Consider the following 19,038-nt stretch of genomic DNA (forward strand, 5'->3'; position numbering starts at 1 on the left):
GAATGTTCCTGAGTCTTCCGTGCGCAGTGTCATCAAGAAGTTTAAAGCCCATGGCACTGTGGCTAACCTCCCTAGATGTGGACGGAAAAGAAAAATTGACGAGAGATTTCAACGCAAGATTGTGCGAATGGTGGATAAAGAACCTCGACTAACATCCAAACAAATTCAAGCTGCCCTGCAGTCCGAGGGTACAACAGTGTCAACCCGTACTATCCGTCGGCGTCTGAATGAAAAGGGACTGTATGGTAGGATACCCAGGAAGACCCCACTTCTTACCCCGAGACATAAAAAAGCCAGGCTGGAGTTTGCCAAAACTTACCTGAGAAAGCCTAAAACGTTTTGGAAGAATGTTCTCTGGTCAGATGAGACAAAAGTAGAGCTTTTTGTGAAAAAGCATCAACATAGAGTGTACAGGAAAAAAAAGAGGCATTCAAAGAAAAGAACACGGTCCCTACAGTCAAACATGGCGGAGGTTCCCTGATGTTTTGGGGTTGCTTTGCTGCCTCTGGCACTGGACTGCTTGACCGTGTGCATGGCATTATGAAGTCTGAAGACTACCGACAAATTTTGCAGCATAATGTAGGGCCCAGTGTGAGAAAGCTGGGTCTCCCTCAGAGGTCATGGGTCTTCCAGCAGGACAATGACCCAAAACACACTTCCAAAAGCACTATAAAATGGTTTGAGAGAAAGCACTGGAGACTTCTAAGGTGGCCAGCAATGAGTCCAGACCTGAATCCCATAGAACACCTGTGGAGAGATCTCAAAATGGCAGTTTGGAGAAGGCACCCTTGAAATATCAGGGACCTGGAGCAGTTTGCCAAAGAAGAATGGTCTACAATTCCAGCAGAGCATTGTAAGAAACTCATTGATGGTTACCGGAAGCGGTTGTTCGCAGTTATTTTGGCTAAAGGTTGTGCAACCAAGTATTAGGCTGAGGGTGCCAATACTTTTGTCTGGCCCATTTTTGGAGTTTTGTGTGAAATGATCAATGATTTGATTTTTGCTTCATTCTCTTTTGTGTTTTTTCCTTGCAAGCAAATTAAATGAAGATAATAATACCAAAGAATTTGATCGCAATCATTTTCAGGAAGAAACTGAGCATTATCAGACAGAATTGCAGGGGTGCCAATACTTTTGGCCACCACTGTATATGGTGTTAGTCCAGTTGTTAATGCATATATTTAATGTTTAAGATTTTACTTTAGGGAGGTTTTCCCACAGTACTGCCCCCTACACCCACAATATGGTTTCATCCACTCCACTGACTACCCCAGTGCTCATTAATAAATACTCACTTAGCCCCATTCTGGGTGCAGATACTAATGAATCCAGAACCCATGAGATTTTTACCACCTCATAGTTGGATAGTTAGAGGCGTATCATCCATAGTGGCAGCCCACCCAGCCACTATGGTGCCCATGAGAAAAACAAGAATTTGAGCTTGGTTTAAGTTGGTATCCATGCAGCACATAAATGCATGTTTACAATAGCCATTAATCAGAAAAAAACTACAAGAAGAAAAATGATCATAAACCCTGCTGTAAATAAATAAATAAAAAGCAAAAGTGCATTTAAATAAAATAGGGTTCTTAGTAACACTGTTTTTGATCAAAAATAGCATGAAAGCTATCCCAACCATGGCAAGGTGAACCTATTCGGGATAGTCCTACTCTGTCTAATATTAAAAATTTTACCATGTGATGTAGTCAGTGATGGACTCTGACCAAATCTGTTTCTAGAGCTGTAGTAGAAGATGAAGTCCTCATGATGAAGTAGTTATTCCTCATGTCTCGTGTAATGAATATCTACTGCAGTATTGATAATGTCCATTCCAGTGTCGGTAAATGAGATGAGAATTAGCTTTATGGAAGATGAGTCTTTGAGAAAACTAAATACCGTATTTTTCGGACTATAAGACGCAAATGGGGGGTACGTCTTATAGTCCGAATGTTGGGGGATGAGGGGGTATATATATGATGTGTGGGGGGAGTGGTAGCGGCGGAGGAGCGGGGCACAGGAGGCAGCAGCCGCCTGCTACAGCCTACACTGTCCCTGCTGCTAAAGAAATTGAATATTCAGCACTGAATATTCATACTCCTTAATAGCGGTACACAGTGTAGCCGCAGCGCGGCTCCTGCTGCTGCCGGAATCGCCTGTGCCCACTGTTAAAGGGCATGAATATTCAACCTCTCTCCACTCTCATAGTCGTGGGGAGGGGGTGAATATTCATGCCCTTTAATAGCGGCCACACGCGATCGCCCGGCAGGAGCCGCGCTGCAGCTACGCTGTGTGCCGGCTATTAAGGAGCATGAAGTCACTGCTCCCCGCGCACACAGTCCCGGTGTGGGGAGCAGTGATTCCGGCAGCTGATCTCTCCTTGTGAGCCGCGCATGGTAGTGACGCCATGCTTGGCTCACATGGCGAGATCAGTGCGGGCAGACAGGACGCAGCGCTGGAGGAGAGAAGAAAGGTGAGTAGGAGTGTTTTTTTTTTTTTATGTGCAGCATGATGGAGATCAGGGGGACCATGCATACCAGGATAAAGATGAGGGGGCTATACATACCAGGATAAGAATTAGGGGGCCATACATACCAGGATAAGGATGAGGGGGCCATACATACCAGGATAAGGATGAGGGGGCCATACATACCTGGATAAGGATGAGGGACTATACATACCAGGATAAGGATGAGGGGTGCCATGCATACCAGGATAAGGATGAGGGGTGCCATGCATACCAGGATAAGGATGAGGGGTGCCATGCATACCAGGACAGGGATGAGGGGTGCCATGCATGCCAGGACAGGGATGAGGGGTGCCATGCATGTCAGGACAGGGATGAGGGGTTCCATGCATACCAGGATGGAGGGGTTCCAGGCATACCAGTATGGAGGGATGCTAGGCATACCAGGATGGGGATGTGGGCCACGTATAAAAGGAAGGGGGGGCATATAAACCAGGATGGGGGATATTGTCAGAATTGGGGGACATTACCCCTATATCAGTGTCAGCAATGTCAACACATTTTTTGCTTAAATTTTATTTTTCTATTTTCCTCCTCCTAGGTGCATCTTATAGTCCGAAAAATTCGGTACTGTAAAATAATATATCTCCTCATATGTTTCTGTGGCATCCCAGTACCCGTGCTACTGCTGCTAAATGAGACAGTTGTAGTGTGATAGTAGACTTGTTCCACTGTGGACACTGTGAGTTAGGGGATATAATACATTGCATTGTAAATTGGAATTTCCTGCCATCTACTGGCCAATGTGTGTATATGAAAGTTAAGTGATTCTCCTCACAATAAGCTGCCATAGAAACGGCTGTGAGGAGTCTCCCAGCTCAGGGCTCGCACACTGACTGAGCACTGGTACAAATCAGTAGTGGGGGGTTCAAGCTGCCTAATGAAGATACAGGAGACAGACACTATTTCTCACAGAAGAGTTTCCATGCCAGTCCACGCTGGGGGACATTTTTCTCCACATAATCTCCTTCACAAAAAGACAAGCCTCTTCCAGTCAGGAGAGATACCGCTGTTCGTGTGCCCTCCTGCACGCTGGTTATCCTGTTTGCTTCTAGCCGGACCAGATCCACGTGGCTGCCACACCATCGACTTTGTTTAAACCTACCCCTGCGAAAGGGAACGGTGGGCTAAAAACTGTGAGCACACCCAGACTTTAGTGTGTTTCCACGGAGAGCCAATCTGTGAAGGTCCCTCCATCAGTGTAATATTTCTTAGACTGCGCATAGCATTTCCTCTACTAGCAAGTGAAGAGGACTCTGCTCCAGCCGCCCTGAGAGGCCATAACCTCGCTTGTCTCATGAGGAGAGAACCATTACTTTCATATGCACAAAATACTGTAAACTTTGCCTTCAAGAGAGACTGTACCCCGTTACCTCCTTCAGTAAAATTGTTATGTTTACAAGTTCACCTGCGTGTCTGGCTGCGTGTGATTGCACAAACATCACGGGCACTCCAAACTTGCACCCAGACACCACAACTACAAGAGTGCCCCCTGTGGGTCCTATCCCATCCACAAGTGCCACCTCCTGCTTTTGACAATTGTTGTGGACACTAGGGAAGTGTTTAGGGGTCCAGCGACCCACTTCAACTACTGTGACATCATTATCTGCTGCCTTTGAGACTACATACCCCAGCTGGCCCTTCTGCAACATCTGGGGCCTCCCCAGTGGCCCACCACATTTCCCCTTATTATCTCCAGCAATTGTATTATTACACAGGATTTTTATGACGTTACATCTGCTCAGCTTCTCATTCAGGTCCCTACAATATCGGATCCTCTCAGTGAATATCTTCTATATAAGAGAATTATTCTGATTTTCCCATCAAGGATGGATATGGACAGAGACAAGATGGTGGAGGGGGTATTACACCTCACCCTAGAGATCCTCTTCTGGCTTACTGGAGAGGTGAGAGATTCTGATGACGTCACATTACATCATTCTTATCTATGGGAATAACAGATGGACAGAACTGGAGAGGTGAGGACTCTGGAAATGTCTGGAGGGAGATTTATTAATGTGTCTCTCCATATCCAGGATTACACAGTAGTGAAGAAGACCTCTAGTGAGCGCTGTCAGGACCCTGTGTCTGAGGGATGGGGAAGACCCCTGAGCCCAATCACAGGGCCTCCACCTCACCCCCTGATACATGAGGACATCAATGACCAGAAGATCCTAGAACTCATCTACAAGATGATTGAGCTGCTGACTGGAGAGGTGACACTGCTGGGACATTATAGAGTAAAGCTATGAAAGGATCGGGGGGATGACTGTATCATTGTATGTGTCAGGTTCCTATAAGGTGTCAGGATGTCGCTGTCTATTTCTCCATGGAGGAATGGGAGTATTTAGAAGGACACAAAGATCTGTACAAGGACATCATGATGGAGGTTCCCCAGCCCCTCACATCACCAGGTAATAGACAGGACTATATACACACGGCCTATGATTATCTGTATGTAAAACATGAATTCAGTCCCTGTATGTGTTTCCTCCAGATCTATCCAGTAAGAGGACAACACCAGAGAGATGTCCACATCCTCTTCTTCCACAGGACTGTAAACAAGAAGACCCCAATGTTCCTCAGGATCATCAGGTAGATGGAGAGAAGATGTCATGAGATCTCCCCTATGATGTGTAGATGGCTGTGAAGGTCTTGTGCTCAGTCTTGTTTTATCCACCAGTATTATATGTTTTATACTAGCTATTGAACCCGTTCTACGCCCGGGTGGTGAGCATTTTTATTGGTATATGGTCTCCCATGCTGGTATGTGCTGCCCCCATCCTGTCCCCACCATCCTATCCTGGTATGCATGGCACCCCTCACCCCCAATCCTGGTATGCATGACACCCCTCATCCCCAATCCTGGTATACGTGGCTCCCCTCACCACCAATCCTGGTATGCGTGGCACCCCTCATCCCCAATCCTGGTATGTGTGGTACCCAATCCCTCATCCCTCATCCTGGTATGCATTGGCCCCTCACCCACATCCTGGTATGCATAGCGCCCCTCATCCCTAATCATGGTATGTGTGGTACCCCTCATCTCCAATCCTGGTATGCATGGTCCCCTCACCCCCCCAATCCTGGTATGTGTGGTACCCCTTACACCCCAATCCTGGTATACATGGTCCCCTCACCCCCCAATCCTGGTATGTGTGGCCCCCTCATCCCTTTCACACTGTATACACATATAAAAAAATAAACAGTTATACTCACCTTTCTTCTCTGTGCTCCAGCGCTGCTGCGTCCTGTTCTGCCGGGGGAGGAGTGCGGCGCCGGAGCACCGCGCTGTCCGGCGCCATTTTGCTGAAGACACACTGTAAATGTGTCTTCAGTAAAATGGTGCAGAATAGCGCTATGCGCATGCGCCGATCCGACGCCTCACTCCTACCCCAGTCTCCGGCGAAGAGAGGCGTCACACAACGCTCTTCCCGGTCAGGTAAATATGCAAGTATGGCGCCGGATATCGTATGTGTTCAGTGTCTACGCATCCCGCCATCTCCGGTGCCATACACCTCCTCTTACCTGTAGCGGCTGGATGCCTGCTTCTGTCTGGAGCCAGACTGCGCGTCACGCATGTGCAGTCTATCGAGGCTTCAGACAGAGGGACGCTTGCAGCGTTATTTTATAGACTAGTGTAATGAGAACGGTGGAGATGGCAGGATTAGAGCTGATCATAGATGTGACTTCTCCATCTGTCTGTGACTTTTATAATATTTGTTTCAGGGTGAAGATCTGACCCATATTAGTACTACAGAGACATATGTGAGGGGTGATGAACGGTGTAAAGAGGAGATTCATACATATGACTACCCAGGTGAAATGCAGAGAAGTCACAGATTCTTCTCAGTCACCGGCTGTGGCTGCTTTATCGGTGGTGTAGTCCGGCCCTATCACAATCGTGTGATCACCATTTTGCCTCTAGACCACAACATTCTCCTCCACCCAAAACTGTTCAAATCATTTTGGACATTGAAAGCCCTTTTCTATAGAACTTACAACCTCGACAATCCACCTACCCCCGGGATTAGGAGATGCTGACCGTTACCTGCCCAGATCTGTAAACTACAAAAAATAAAATAAATAAAAAGATTATTATTATTAACTACAAAGCCAGATGACCGCGTATGAAGAATGTGCTGACAAGTGAGAAAATCACTTGAAGAAAAATATTATGATGGGCTTGTAAGAGAAAGTGGAGAGTAATGATGCTATTGGCTTCCTAGATCCCTGATATCTTATTGGATGAATCTACCTCCTCTCCCTTCTGTGCTGCTGAATGTCCTCATATGGTCCCTACAAGACCAGGTCCAGTCTTTATGACCAAACCACTTTTATGATTGAAAATATTAAATGTGCAGTGAGGCCAAGTGTGAATTTCTGTACAATAACAACAGAGTTTCCCTTTATCCTGACGTTTCAATATCTTTTGAAACTAATGTTTCTTCTTGGCACTCATCTGACAGAAAATATTGGCCCTTACGATAGTTTAGATTGCCAAGAGCCACCGAGCCCCATACTCTAATTACCCCAGAGAGGTTTCTCCATTACTCACTTCTTACTGATGAAGACTGCTGAGTTTTATAATTTCAGTAGATGTGTTATTGTCTATAGTCAGTTTTTGACTACAATAGTCAGTACTCAACATACTCTGATTTAACCTCTTCCTGCTGCCAATTTTGTGTTCCTAATCAGGGCCCATTTTTTCAGATCTGATGTGTGTCACTTTATGCGGGGATATCCTTTGTGAAGAATTCCAAACTTAATAGGAAACAAATGGACCTTACAAATTATTTTCCATCTTCTCTTTAATCCGACAATACCCTATATACAGCTGTACACTATTGTCTGGGCACAAGGCAGGTTAAGAAGGAAAGGAGCGCCATTTAGATATTTGAATGCAGATCTTGGTGGATTAGTTTGCAGACACAATGTATCGTGGTCACTTGGCAGCTAGGCTTGGGCCACGGTGTTACCTGCAGTTCCGTGGTGTGAGATGGCAAGAAGAATAGTCAGGTAGTCGGGTCAGAACCAGGAGGGCAGAGAAAATACAAAATCAGAAGACACAAGAGTAGTCCGTAAACGGGCCGGGGTCACAACAGGAAACAAATACACAAGCCGGGAGCTGAGCACAGAGGACTGAACCAGAGGAGAACAAGGCTGTATCTGGCAGCTTCCGGTAATATGCTTCCAGCTTTAGTAGGGTGCGGTGCTTTCCAAATGGCTGAAGCAGGGAGCAGATTACTCCAGCTGGACAGCACACACACCCATACTGCCAGACTGGATAGTACTACAGGTACCAGCAACCCTAATCTTAGTGGCTTGACAGAGCCAGCACCTCCCAGTAGCTTCTGGTTCTGACGTCTCCTGCAGAATGATTAAGACGGCTCCTGGTGAGAGAAGCAGACATTGCAGGAGCAGATCCCAGAGGAGATGGGACCCACCATTTACAGAAGCCCTAATGTGACCAAATTGCAGAAAACCAGAGCAGTAATAATCTTTATTTTCTTATATATATATATATAGCAGCAACATATTCCTCAGCACTTTACATACATTATCACCGCTGTCCCCATTGGGGCTCACAATCTAATTTCCCTATCAGTAGTATGTCTTTTGAAGTGTGGGAGGAAACCAGAGAAACACGGGGAGAACATACAAACTCCTTGCAGATGTTGTCCTTGGTGGGATTTGAGCCCAGAACCCCAGTGCCTAAAGGCTGCACTATGAACCACTGAGCTATCGTGCTGCCCTAAGCAGGGCAGCACGGTGAAATCCACATAAAGTGACTCCATTGCTCCATTGTGTAATTTTTAACCCTCAGTGAAATAATCTATAGGAGTAGTGACTATTTTGATTCTACCGGCACTTTCCGGAAATTAGCATGCAGTGGATGTTGGAGAGTGAAAATTACAAATATACCGTTTTATTGCCCAACACATAGTGCCCAGATTGTGCTCCAGGATACACACACGACGTAAATTAAGTGGGTTCTTCTCAATAAAGTAATGCCAAATAAATGGATGCTAAATGTGGTTTGGGCACACTGCAAGGCTCAGAAGCAAGGGGGAGATTTAACTTTGGGAAATCAGATATTGCTGGATTGGGTTATGGAAGCCATGTTGCTTTTCAAGAGCCTTTATGGAAACCTCTGTTTTTTCCCTTCTTCCATGACAGCACCACCTGAGAGAGGGTATCCTCCCACCAAGGATACACGCGGGAGTACAGTGGTATTATGCACCCCGTGGCTAACTTGCTGACGTAGCATGCCGGGACCAGGACTACACACGTGCAGGGTGCATGTCAGTTTCCGGCGCACCCTGCTGACTTTGTGCGCTGGAATGCTGGGCCATGGAGCTGCGCACACGCAGGGCGCGTGTCAGGGAGTGACGCGCCCTGCGGCAAGAGCCGCAGTCACCAGAGCAGCAGCAGCAGAAGCCACCAAAGCTGCCTCAGCAGCAACAGCTGCTCCATCATCAGGGCCGCAGCAATGGCAGTCGGACAAGCGGCAGCAAGACCACCCCGAGGAGTAGGGCAGGTCGCGAGTCCACCACCTCCAGCCGGGAACGATCATATGAATTGATCCAGCCTCAATCTCCGGTTCCCTGAACGGCAGAGTAGTGAGTGATCTACGTGAAAGTTCACCATAGTAGATGGGTCCCTTTTTTTATGTATTTTTTCTACTAGGGAAAACGCAAAAAGTGAAGTGCCAAGAGGAATAACAAGGAGCGTGCGCTGTGCGGGGTTAATTTTCCCAGCACTTATACTTAAAAGCTTAGCCCGAATTGTATCCAAGAAACCATATCAGAGGAAACACCTAATTTTGCTATGGATTTAAAATCTTTAATCCAGACGGAGGTTAGGGACTCCCTCAAGACGTTGGCTACACGTAAAAAGAGTAGGAAGCTGAGACGTCATACATCAGACTCAGAAGAATCTGTAGTATTCCAGGGCAAGGGGAAGTCTATTTCCTCTTCTACCTACTCGTCATCCTCATCATCATCTTACTCAGATAGCGATACAGGAGCTAGGCCCTGTTTTCCAGTGCAAAACACAGATAAGCTGATTAAAGCCATCAGAACATAGGGCATAGCCAATACCAAGACCCCTAGGACTGTTCAGGACATCATGTTTGGGGGTCTGGATCAGAAGAAGAGGCGCACATTCCCCGTCAATGAGAGGATCGTTCATCGACAGGGAATGGAAAAGACCTGATAGGAGAGGGCAGTTACCATCACCTTCAAAGAGAAGATACCCGTTTGAGGAAGAAGAATCAACCAGGTGAGATAAAACTCCAAAAATTGACGTGACCGTATCAAAATTCTCTAAAAAAAATCCACCCTGCCGTCTGAGGATTTAGGAGCTTTCAAGGATCCTTTTGATAAAAAAGTGGAAACCTTATTAAAACGAACCTGGGAGTGACCAGCGGGAGCATTGAAACTGGCAGTCGCAGCCACTTGCACAGCCAGGTCAATGATGGTCTGGTTTCAGCATCTAGAAGACCAGATTAAAGGGGACATTCCAAGGGAAAAAATCCTGGCCAGTATTCCGCCAATGCAGGGGGCGGCTGCCTTCCTCGCACACGCATCGGCAGATTCAGTAAGGCTGGCCGCCAGATCAGCGAATTTATCCAACGCAGCTCGCAGAGCTCTGTGGCTCAAGAGCTGGTCAGGTGATGTACAGTCTAAGATGAAACTGTGTTCAATCCCGTGTGAAGGGAAGTTTCTTTTTGGCAAAGCTCTGGATGACATACTGGATAAAGCCGCAGATAAGAAACACAGATTTTCCAGTGTGTTGATGCCTCAGTACAAGACTTCCTTTTGTAACAGGAAGTATAGCATAGGTAAAATTTCCAGAGACCAGGGCAGATGGAAGGACAAGGAGTGGAGGCTTCATGTTCGGAGGTCCTTCCTCTGAGAACAGAAAAAACCCTAAGTGATGGGCCTCCCCAGGTAGGAGGAAGACTGTCCCACTTCCTGCCTACCTGGGAAAAAATTACATCCAGTGCCTGGATATTAAAGATTATAAAGACAGGACTGAGACTGGAATTCAGATCCATTCCCCTGCAGACCTTCAGGATTTCGTCTCCCAGGAGGCCCAGAGAGCAAACAGCCCTGGAGCAAGAGGTATTAAACGTAGGTTCTGAGAGAGACTAATAAGCAAGCAGGGGAAAGGATTCTATTCGCCCCTGTTTCTGATAAAGAAGCCGGAAGGCTCCTTTAGAACCATAATCAACTTGAAGGGCCTAAACAACTTTCTAATCTTCAGACCCTTCAAGATGGAATCTATAATATCAGCCATAAAGGTGTTGTTCCCGGGTTGTTATACGAGTGTCCTTGACCTGAAGGACGCCTATTACCACGTCCCAATCCATACAGGATACCAGCAGTATCTGAGAGTAGCTGTGTATATCATCAATCGTGTGAGGCAATTTCAGTTCACAGCTCTGCCCTTCGGCCTCTCCATTGCTCCAAGAATCTTTACGAAGATCATTCTGGAGGTCATGGCGCATTTGAGAGAACAAGATACTCTAGTTGTCCCTTACCTGGACGACTTCCTGGTAGTAGGCAGGTCAATGCGAGTTTTCAATGCTCTCTTGATAAGAGTCAGAGCCAGCCTGATCAATCCTGGATGGATACTGAATCTAGAGAAGTCAAGCCTGCAGCCTCGGAAGGTTCCGTCTTTTTTAGGGCTTATCTTGGACTCAGAGGGATAGACTTGTCTGCTACCAGAAGACAAGAAAAACAGAATTGCGTCCCTAGCCTCAGGAGTAGTCAGGAATCCATCCATGACCCTAAGGAAAGCAATGTCTCTTTTAGGTACAATGACATCATGTATCCCAGCAGTCCAGTGGGCTCCGATACACTCCCGATATCTGCAGCACGATATCCTAGCAGCGGAGAAACAACTCAGGGGACACTTGGACAGGAAGATGACACTTTCCAATACAGCCATCAGCTCATTCGCATGGTGGCTGGATCGGGAGAACCTGTCACAGCGAGTTCCTTGGTCGTATCAGGTCAGGGACATAATTACAGCGGACTCAAGCTCAGATGGCTGGGAGCACATCTGGGAGATCGTGTAATACAAGGAGTCTGGTCGGACAGCGAGAAAGCCTTCTCCTCAAAACATGAAGGAGCTGTCGACGGTAAAGAATGAAGTGATGAAGTTCAGTTCCCGACTACAGGGACAACACATCCGAATAATGTCAGACAACAGGACAACAGTCGACTATGTCAATCATCAGGGGGGCACGAGATCCCGACCTCTCCTGTTAGTGAAAGAGCAGATTCTACAGTTTGCAGAACAACATCAATTTATGCTCTCGGTTCTGCATATAAGAGGCAAAGGAAACTGAAGATCAGATTTTCTGAGTCAGAATATACTGAAGCAGGCCGAATGGGAGCTGAATCCCACCGTATTACAGCAAATTGTGGCTTGCTGGGGTCAACCTGAAATAGAAAAACAGAAAAACAAGGATCTTCTGCTCCTTAAATCCAAAAGAAAGACCCTATGCAGTAGATGCATTACAAATACCCTGGAGCTTTGGCCTAGCCTATGCCTTCCCCCCGCTAATGTTAATGCCAACGATTTTGAGGAAGATTCGAGAGGTACAGGCAAGGGTCATACTAATCGCCCCATTCTGGCCCAAGAGACCCTGGTTCACCTGGATAAAGAGGATGTCCCAGTCAGATCCATGGGTCCTTCCAGATGCTCCAGATCTCCTCAAGCAAGGCCCAGTCTTCCATGTTCAGAGGTCGGGCATTTGATGGCCTGGAGTTTGAAAGGTCGTTACTAATCCAGGAAGGGTTTTCCCCAGGTCTATTCACTACTCTGTTCAAAAGCAGGAAGCCTGTGACGACTAAGATCTATGGTAGGACATGGGCAAAATTCCTATGTATTTCAGCGCAGTCAGCTAAGGTTAAAATTCCTATTAAAGCTATTCTGGAATTTCTTCAAAGGGTCTTAGATATGGAGTTGGCCATCAGTACCCTTTAGGTGCAAGTATTAGCGCTAGGAGCTTTATATAACTATAATTTGGCAGCAGATAGATGGGTTATCAGGTTTAAAAAGGCGTGCGATAGACCCAGACCTATTGCTACCCCGAGAATGCCTCCCTGGGATCTAAACCTGGTCCTGGAAGCCCTGACTAAGTCTCCTTTTTGAGCCCTTAGAAAGCGTGACAGAAAGAACTCTCACTCTGAACACAGTGATACTGATAGCGCTAACATCAGCCCGTAGTGTTAGTGACTTACAAGCTCTGTCAGTAAATCATCCTTTTACACAGGTCACTGTAGTTGGAGTTACGTTAAGACCAGAACCGGCCTATTTTCCGAAGGTGGCCTCCAAATTCCACAGAACACAGGAGATCATTCTCCCCTCATTGTATCCTAACCCAACAGATTTAGGGGAACAGAGGCTTCATACTCTAGATGTTAGACTGGTTTTGGTTCAGTATTTGGAGGTAACAAGGCCTTGGAGGAGAAGTGATGCCTTATTTGTCTCCTTCCAGGGAGCTAGTAAGGGACTTAAAGTTACAAGGGGAACTATAACTAGATGGATCAGGGACGCCGTTAGCTTAGCATATTCCCCTAGTAATGTGCCAGTTTCAGAGAACCTGAAGGGCCATTCCACAGAGCTGGTGCAGCCTCCTGGACTGAGAAGGCGGAAGTGTCCATTGATAACATATGTAAGGCAGCAACATGGTAATCTCCTTCTACCTTCTATAACCATTACCGGCTTGATCTTTCTTCACCTGCTGATCTATCCTTTGGGAGAAAGGTGTTGCAAGCGGTGATCCATTCCTAAGGTGTCTGTTCTATATAAATCTCTCAGGTGGTGCTGTCATAGGAGAAGGGGAAAAAAATCATAGTTACCTACCGGTAACGGGATTTTACAGAGCCCATGACAGCACCCTTGTATACCCCCCCCCCTTTTTTTGATCACTTATGTGTTCTCTATATATGGGTGTATAGTGAGAAATGTTTTATTAGTGGTAGTTGTGTACTAACATACTGTCTGGAGGTCCTCTCATGCTCTAAAACAAAACTGATGCGGAGGAGAGGTACCGCCTTTTTTATTCAGCAGGTTTCCTGTCCTTGGTGGGCGGATACCGTCTCTGAGGTGGTGTTATCATGGGCTCTGTAAAATCCTGTTACCGGTAACAGGTCCATCGTCTTTTTTTCCATTTACAGACGATGGACCTGAGTGGGGCTTGTTGTTTGTGAGATGAGTAGAAGTTTTTATTGGTATTATTGTTGCCTACATAACTTGCTGTCTTTTTATTCCATATTTGGGAGACAGAATGAACAAACAGTTGAAAACCACGCTCTACTGGTTCATCCTATGAGGTTTTCTATTAGATTGTGAAATGTCAGTGTCTTGGTGAATAATTAATTCAATATATTTACACAACTTGCCATTATTATAGACAGTTTAAGTAGAAATTTAAAAAAATATAAAATCCAAGGATATTTTATTGAAAAATAATAGATTTTTATCTTAGCAGATGACTGTACCTGGAGATCAGAGGGACTGCTGACATCTTCAATCTTTAAATCAGAAGATCTTGAGATTCCACAGGATACAATTGAAGTGAATGCCATTACTCCAGATATACCATCATCCCTTCACAGCAAAGATCTGTCATCTGATCCTTTGAAACAGATCCTGTCTTCTGATTCATTACCAACTACTAAAGAAAATCATAGTCACAAATTAAGCATTAAAAAACAAACTGCTCCTAAAGCAAAGAAGACATTTTTAGAATATGGAAATAGTTTTCCTCTCGAAAAAGCTCTTCCTAAACATCAAAAAATTCACACAGCCAAGAATAGATTTTCTTGTTCCAAGTGTGGGAAATATTTTAACAAGAAATCAGATCTTGTTAGACACCAGGGAACTCACACAGGGGAGAAGCCTTTTTCATGTTCAGAATGTGGGAAATTTTTTACAAAAAAATCCAATGTTGTTAAGCAACAGAAAACTCACACAGGGGAGAAGCCATTTTCATGTTCAGAATGTGAGAAATGTTTTTACCAGAAATCATATTTAGTTAGTCACCAGAGAATTCACACAGGGGAGAAGCCTTTTTCATGTTCAGAATGTGGTAAACATTTTAAACAGAAATAGTCTTGTTATACACCAGAGAACTCATACAGAGGAGAAGCCTTTTTCATGTTCAGAATGTGGTAAACATTTTAAACAGAAATACAGTCTTGTTATACACCAGAGAACTCATACAGAGGAGAAGCCATTTTCATGTTCAGAATGTGGGAAATATTTTAAACAGAAAGGCCATCTTGTTAAACACCACAGAACTCACACAGGGGAGAAGCCTTTTTCATGTTCAGAATGTGGTAAACATTTTAAACGGAAATACAGTCTTGTTAGGCACCAGAGAACTCATACAGAGGAGAAGCCTTTTTTATGTTCATAATGTGGGAAATATTTTACACGGAAAGCAACTCTTAATAAACATCAGAGAAGTCACACAGGGGAGAAGCCTTTTTCAAAATTAAATTTTTCTTGAAAGGTTAAATAATTTTCAATTACAAAAATACAAAAAAAAAATGAGAATAACCAGGACAATATCAGCATCAGTATATCATAGAATATAAGTATAACGTCCAATAAAACATAAAGTTATAGGAAGAAAAAGGAAGGCTGGGAACATTTTAGGCCATCAGTATTACAATTATTACTAAAATCCAATGGAAACCATATGTAGTGCAGCCAGGCGCGAACCAATGCGGAGCACAATCCGGACAGAGAAGAAACGCACCAGAGGAAAGGGTGGGTCACATCAGTGTGATGTAAAACGGTAGGCATCGGATTCCTGGAATTCAATCCAGTCTCTCCAAGTCTCACAGTATCTATCACAATCAGTGGGGGATCGGGCAATCAAATGTTCCATCCTATGTAGAAGAGCTATTTCACAGAACCACTCCTCCAGAGTAGGTGGAGAAGTACTTTTCCAGTGACGAGGAATGATATTCTTAGCAGCCTTTATAAGGTAGCTTACTAAAGACCTTTTGTATTTGGTGAGACTAGTTGGGATCATAAAGAGCAAAAGAGATTCAGGAGAGTCGGGCAGAGAAGCATTTTTCATGTTCAAAATTTGGGAAATCTTTTAACCAGAAAGCGCATCTTGATAGCCACCAGAGAACCCACACAGGGAAGAATGCAGCAACTACACCCAATTGGTCTCTGTGCAGACAGGCTCTAGCTAACTAAAAATAACACCTCCGACCTAACTCCCTAATAGGCAGTTGAGGAGTTTCTCTTACCTCCTGAGGAATCAGAGGGGGGGGGGGGCAGCAATACACTGTCAACAAGGGGAAAGAAAAGTGTGAAGATATGAAAACCCTGAGTGAGAAACGAAGACACATTCATATAGGGCAAAGAAGGCAAGTTAATGAGAACCAAAAATAAAAGGAATAAGTATAACTTCCCAGAAACCTAACGGTGGTAGAAAGAAAAGGTACTGGGAGGGAAAGAAAACAGAAAAGGAGAATTGTTTCACCTTTGTGGTGAAACTTACAAAATTCATCCTCACCCACAATTATTTGAATTTGATAACATTTATCTACAGGAGACTGGTACAGAAATGGGAAGTAAAATGGCTCCATAGTATGCAAATCTTTTTGTGGCCAAGCTTTATAGTGACTTCTTGTCCTCATGTCCCATCAGGCCTCTTGCCTACTACCGTTACATTGACGATATTTTAATCATCTGGACAGAATCTCAGCAACAGCTTAAGACGTTCCATGAACACTTTAATCAATTTCATCCCACCATCAATTTAACATTCAACTACTCCTGTACTGAAATTAACACCTTGGTGGCCTCAGAAAGGCCTTTTTGAACGAGGGCTCACATACAAGAACAATTGTAAACCAGATTGCAAGAGCTACCAGAATATTATGGAATCATCTCCTACATTTCTAAACTAAACAAGAAAGCAATCTGGGAGTCTCTAGTAGTCACCTACAATCCAAATCTGGAGATGCTAATGGGAGCTGCATGGAAATTACAACCATTATTACAAAAAGATGCTGATTACAATCTATATTTCCAGACCCCGCACTTCTGTGATTTAGCCAGTCCCCAAATCTAAGAAGCATCATTATCAGAAGCTCCCTGTCCTCTCCAACAGCTACAGGAACTTTTCCCTGCAGCCAGAAAAAATGTAAAACCTGTCTATTTAGAATGACCACTGACAAGATAAAGATTCCCAACTCTAATCAGGAGACAACCACAAGATCCCAGGTACTTTCAGCTGCATCACATCTAATGTAGTGTACTTAATTATATGTACCAAATGTCCAGCTGGGGGTCTGTATGTAGGGGAGACAAGGCAAAAACTTAGAACAAGGATGAATTCTCATCGCCACACAATAAAAGAAAAAAGAATATATCTACCTGTGGCCAAACATTTTTTATCCCTGATCACCGCATCATGGAAATAAAATTACTTGTATTAAAAGGTAACTTCAAATCTCAGAGAGACAGAAAAATCTGGAATTACAAACTTATGACAATCTTTGACACACTCACAGATCAGGAGTTAATGTGTCGCATGGATTTATGTCAACTAAGGAATGTGCTCCTCAGACCGTTTTGGGGCGTCACAATCATGGACCAGACCTCAATCACAGGACAATAAAACTTTCACACTCCTTATCAATGAACTGTTCCAATATTCACAACTGCTTCTCCGTCTCCCATACTAATGGTTCTGCTTCACGACACTTGTCTTATCTATTGCATTATTCCTGTGCCCTGTTGTGTATAAATATGTGACACTTCAGATGTTGTGTTTTACTATGTCTGAAGAAGAGACCTGAGTAGTCTTGAAATTTTGCAATTTGTTACCATCTTTTCAGTTAGCCAAAGGTATCAACTACTGAAGACTCTCAAATTTTAATATTTTTCTCCAAACAGCAATTTTAATCTCTCCTCAGGTGTTCAATGGGATTTAGATCCAAGCTCATTGGCGGTCACTTCACAACTCTCCAGCACTTTGTTTCCATCCATTTCTGGGTGCTTCTTGATGTATGTTGGGGGGTCATTGCCATGCTGGCAACCCATGACCTAGAACTCAAACCCAGCTTTCTGACACTAGGCACTACATTGCCACACAAAATCCTTTGGTAATCTTCAGATTTCATGATGCCTTGCACACAGTGAAGGCACCCAATGCCAGAGGCCGCAAAACAACTCCAAAACATCTTTGAACCTCCACCATATTCCACTGTAGTTACTGTGATCTTTTCTTTGTATGCTTCATTCTGTTTAAACAGTAGAACGATGTGCTTTACCAAAAAGCTCTATATTGGTCTCCTCTGTCCACAAGACGCTTCACCAGAAGGGTTTTAGCTTACTCATGTGCATCTTAGCAAACTGCAGTGTAGCTTTTTTATGCCTCTGTGTCAGCAGTGGGGTCCTCCTTATTCTCCTGCCATAGCGTTTCATTTAATTCAAATGTTAGCGGTTAGTTCATGCTGGCACTGATGCACCCTGAGCATGCAAGACAGCTTTAATTTCTTTGGAACTTTGGGGCTACTTATTCACCATCTGGACTACACTTTTGTCAATTTTTCCCTTCTGTCCACATCCAGGGAGATTAGCTACAGTGACATGGGTTGTAAATGTATTGATTATGTTGTGCACCATGGACAAAGAAACATCCGCATCTCTGGACATGGACTTGAAAAATATCAAAAATTTCAAGATTAGAACAATTATGGTTCTCAAGTCCTCAAACAGTTCTCTTCTCTTTCTGTTCTCCATGCTTAGTGTGGCACAAGCATGCACACATTGCAAAGATTGAATCAGCTTCTCCCTTTTTGTAGCGCCGGCGTCCCTGCCCTCTGCTAGGCAGGGACGCTGTTCCCCTCACCTCTCTGCTCCGTGCCCGGCGTCCTCCTCCCGCTCTGCTGGCAGCGCGCGCTCCTTCCCGGCCACTGTGCTTAGGGTGCGCGCGCTCTCCCTCCCTCTTAAAGGGGCCGCGCGCGCCGTCCTAAGGAGTCCCCGGCCAATGGCCGGAGGACTTCACCATATATAAGGCACCTCCTCCAAAATGGAGGTGCCCGAGCAATGTTGTTGCACTGTTCACTACTCTGCTTCAGCCCTCAGGTCCCGTTGCCAGTTACCTGCCAGATACCTGCCAGATTCCTGTCAGCTTGCTGTCTTATTCCTGCCTGATATTCTGCTACCTGCCTGCTAGCCTGAGGTCCGACGGTCTGCCTTACAACTCCTGTCAGTCTGTCTAAGGACCAGCTTGCCCGCTCACCTGGGAGCGCACATCAGCTACCTGCCTGCTTGCCTGAGGTCCGACGGTCTGCCTTCCAACTCCTGTCAGTCTGTCTATGGACCAGCTTGCCCGCTCACCTGGGGGCGCACATCTGCTACCTGCCTGCTAGCCTACCTGGAGGCTCCGCCGTCACGTGCTGTGACCACCTGCCTGTCCAGTGACTCCTGCCCGCTCACCTGGGAGCGCTCATCTG

The 19,038-nt window shown here is 45.2% G+C and overlaps 2 protein-coding genes across 3 annotated transcripts in view; one reads left to right on the plus strand and one right to left on the minus strand.

The window, feature by feature from the left end:
• Positions 1 to 19,038, minus strand: part of LOC141270587 (gastrula zinc finger protein XlCGF66.1-like) — a 445,723-nt gene that overhangs the window by 29,772 nt on the left and 396,913 nt on the right. The window lies entirely within an intron of this gene.
• Positions 3,643 to 18,474, plus strand: LOC141270573 (gastrula zinc finger protein XlCGF66.1-like). 2 transcript variants are annotated; one of them, XM_073680649.1, is made up of 6 exons: positions 3,643 to 4,431; positions 4,561 to 4,740; positions 4,815 to 4,938; positions 5,022 to 5,119; positions 6,254 to 6,344; positions 14,034 to 18,474. In XM_073680649.1, exons 1-6 carry the CDS (start codon positions 4,354 to 4,356, stop codon positions 14,657 to 14,659), a joined length of 1,197 nt encoding a protein of 398 aa, XP_073536750.1. In that variant the 5' UTR covers positions 3,643 to 4,353; the 3' UTR covers positions 14,660 to 18,474. The 2 variants fall into 2 exon arrangements, with proteins under 2 accessions (XP_073536750.1, XP_073536751.1); XM_073680650.1 differs by having other exon boundaries at positions 14,037 to 18,474.

The sequence above is a fragment of the Phyllobates terribilis genome, unplaced genomic scaffold (genome assembly GCF_046119375.1).
Source record: "Phyllobates terribilis strain yellow unplaced genomic scaffold, ASM4611937v1 Scaffold_5__5_contigs__length_657084704, whole genome shotgun sequence".
Taxonomy (NCBI): Eukaryota; Metazoa; Chordata; class Amphibia; order Anura; family Dendrobatidae; genus Phyllobates; species Phyllobates terribilis.